Source organism: Limulus polyphemus, unplaced genomic scaffold, assembly GCF_000517525.1.
Source record: "Limulus polyphemus unplaced genomic scaffold, Limulus_polyphemus-2.1.2 Scaffold10078, whole genome shotgun sequence".
NCBI classification, from domain to species: Eukaryota; Metazoa; Arthropoda; class Merostomata; order Xiphosura; family Limulidae; genus Limulus; species Limulus polyphemus.
The window spans coordinates 1,545-4,596 of NW_013675688.1; the positions used below are offsets into that span (position 1 = coordinate 1,545).

Here is a 3,052-nt window from a genome sequence, read left to right on the forward strand (position 1 = left end):
AGACACCACTCAAACACCAGGATCCTCTTCTCCCCTTCACAGGTTGCCACGCACAGCAAACATGTGGGTGGATGTTTAGATTCCAGAGAAAGTAACTGAAAATACTGGGAGATCCCCTCACCACGTACAGGAATCCACGTCGAGTGGAAATTCAAACTATTTATCCAATTTTTTCGCATAATAGTATATTAAGGGTATGAGGGGCTTCAAAGATCTCCATGCCAGCCCTGTTCATAGACAAGTCTTTCAACAGTTGTGAGTGTGTATCAAATGAGCCCCTGAGTCATAAAAAGTTAATTTTGAGTATCTCACAAGTGTGTCTATATGAACTGAAACTGAGTGTCATCAGACAGGCCCTGTACACTAAAAGTATTAATTTTTTATAATCTCATAAGTGGACCTTTGATATTAAAGTTGGAGCAGATAGACCCCGATATGCATGGAGATTAAAACATATTTCATTCAGCTTTTAACCAGAAGTGGCCTTTTATTCAAATTACACAAATCAGAAAATTTGGTTTAGAAACTTGCAATTACTTTCATTACTGAAAACTACTAAATATATATACATACATACATACATACATACACACACACACACACACACAGTTAACAATAGAATAAAATCAAGAAGGTAATTTTTGTTTCTTTCTAAAAAATACTAGATGAAAGTGTTTCTTAATAAATTATAAATAATTTCTTTATGGACTTATAATCACATGAAACACAAACATTTTGATTTCTATGTAATAAAGTCATTGATTAAAAGAAACATTATGTTCAAGAAGTCATGAACTCTATGACATTATTACAATCATTAAATTCTTAGGTATGAAATTCCAAAACTATGACAGGATTTCATTGTGCTACAACATTTTTTTTTTCCTGATGGTAAAATTTCGTGTCACTATCAACAAAATCAAATCAACTATTGCAATTTTGCAAAATTCTTGACCTTGGTAACTAAAAAGTTCAATAAAAACAATAGAAAATGTGTGTTTTTCATACCTTTATGAGCATGGATGGCAAACTGGGTAAGCAGTTCTACACTCAAGGAAGCCAGTATAATGTTGGAATGGAAAGCACATTCACTACATAGTTGTAACACCTTACAACCTACCAAGGAATGTATTTAGTACTACATCTAATTCACAACACATTCAAAACATTTTTAACTTAAAGAAAGAATTATATTCACTCAGTATTAATCAACTAACAAAAATCTTTTAAATCATAAATAGTTAAGTCACAAAACAATGAAGATTTACAGTGTAGCTAAACAGTTTTTTTTTAGTTTAATCTGGTGTGTAATATGTTGCAAGCCTTAACTTATAGGAAAACCTAACAAGAGTGAAAAATAAAAGTACACATTATACTTGTTTACTATCATAGTAGAGATTAATACACAAAATTTTCATTGTATGATTACCATCTATCATCTTCAACACATTAAATGTTTTCAATATTTATGTCAGAATTAGGAAACAAAAAACAACATATTTTTCATTATCTAAGTCAGATTAAAAAAACCCAACAACAACCAAGTCGTTATGAAACTTCAATCTTTCTCCATTAAATAATATTCAAAACTACTGAGACTATCAGATTCCTTTAAACCAGTTTTGTGATAACATGCACTTTTACAAGTATCACGAATATTTTCTTTATTTATATACATGTAAAGAAAATTACTGATGATAAACACACAGAGTAGAGAATGTTTATCTCAGATTCTTACCTTTATACAAGTCAAACTTGTCCACTGCTACTGACTTAGCCAGCATTAACAGAACCGGTAAGGCTTCACATCTCAAATTAAGGTAAGGGGTTCCAAGACTATACGTCACCATGTCCTAAGTACAGTCACAGGTAAATACATCAACAAATTACTAGAGAAACACTAATACTGCATAAAAAAATCTTACTCTGCAGCTTTCAGTTACAGTTATGTTATTATTCTAGAGTTAAAATGTGTAATTTTTAACTTTTAACTGCAGATGGCCTACACATCTGAAAAACTAATTAATTTGTTTAGTTGAAGGTTTTGTTTAAACTTTTGGTAATATATACATAAATAAAATAATATTCAAGCACTTTATTTACACAGGCTTATATGGCACTGATGTTAAAACATTCTCACCTCAACATTCTGCCTGCTCCACAAATGAGGTCCCTTCTCTGCTAACAGTTTAAGATCTTTCAAAGCATGAATTTTCACACCACCTCTTGGATCTTTCTTTAAGTAATTTAATAACAGATTCACCTAAATGAACACAAAAACTGTGCTGTTAAAAATCAGTATTCTTTATTACTTTTTAACTTGTGTTTCTTACATAGACGCTCTACACTTAGTTAAACAAAGCAGAAAATAACAAAAACTGGTCAGATAATTAACAACTCCAAAAAAATAACTAAATGTTGTTGTAACTCAAGTGAATTGAAATTACAAAAGTAAAATAAAGGTCATTTGGTGCGCAACTACAAAATGTCCAGGCTCACCTGATCTGGAATATCAGCAAGTAAGACACTGGCCAACTGCGTGAGGGTGTGCAAGGTAACCACTGTAAACTGTTGTGATGGGTAGCTGGGAAGAAGGTCTACGCAGAGCTTACGAACCTTACAATAAAAACAAAACATTAATCATTATTAAGATTGAGGTGCAAAGGCTTGCGTGTTGCCCATTACCTTTATGAGTGACCTAGAATGATACTGTATGACATAAAAAAAATATTGCATCACAATTTGGAAAAACCTGCAAAATTTATTTATAAAATTAATACAATTTATAAGATAATCCATCTAAATTTACACTTATTGCTACACAAGTTAATAAGTTTTCTAGTATAATTTGTAGGTATGATTAATAACAAAAGTCTGAAATATCTATATTAGATAATTTGTTTGTTTTTTGTTTTGAATTTCGTGCAAAGCTACACAAGGAAAAGCAGCTAGTCATCACCACCCTTCGCAAACTCTTGGGCTACTCTTTTACCAATAAATAGTGGGATTGACCGTCACATTATGATACCCCCACGGATGAAAGGGTGAGCAT

General features: G+C 31.7%; 1 protein-coding gene across 1 annotated transcript in view; it reads right to left on the minus strand.

The window, feature by feature from the left end:
* Nucleotides 1-928: 928 nt before the first annotated feature.
* LOC106476219 (integrator complex subunit 7-like) overlaps nucleotides 929-3,052 on the minus strand; it is an 11,103-nt gene continuing 8,979 nt past the window's right edge. Inside the window, exons 7-10 of the mRNA XM_022380148.1 lie at nucleotides 2,500-2,616; nucleotides 2,141-2,263; nucleotides 1,739-1,853; nucleotides 929-1,116 (exon numbers count right to left, since the gene is read on the minus strand). Of these exons, the coding sequence (XP_022235856.1) occupies nucleotides 929-1,116; nucleotides 1,739-1,853; nucleotides 2,141-2,263; nucleotides 2,500-2,616 (543 nt within the window). The remainder of the gene's footprint in view (nucleotides 1,117-1,738; nucleotides 1,854-2,140; nucleotides 2,264-2,499; nucleotides 2,617-3,052) is intronic.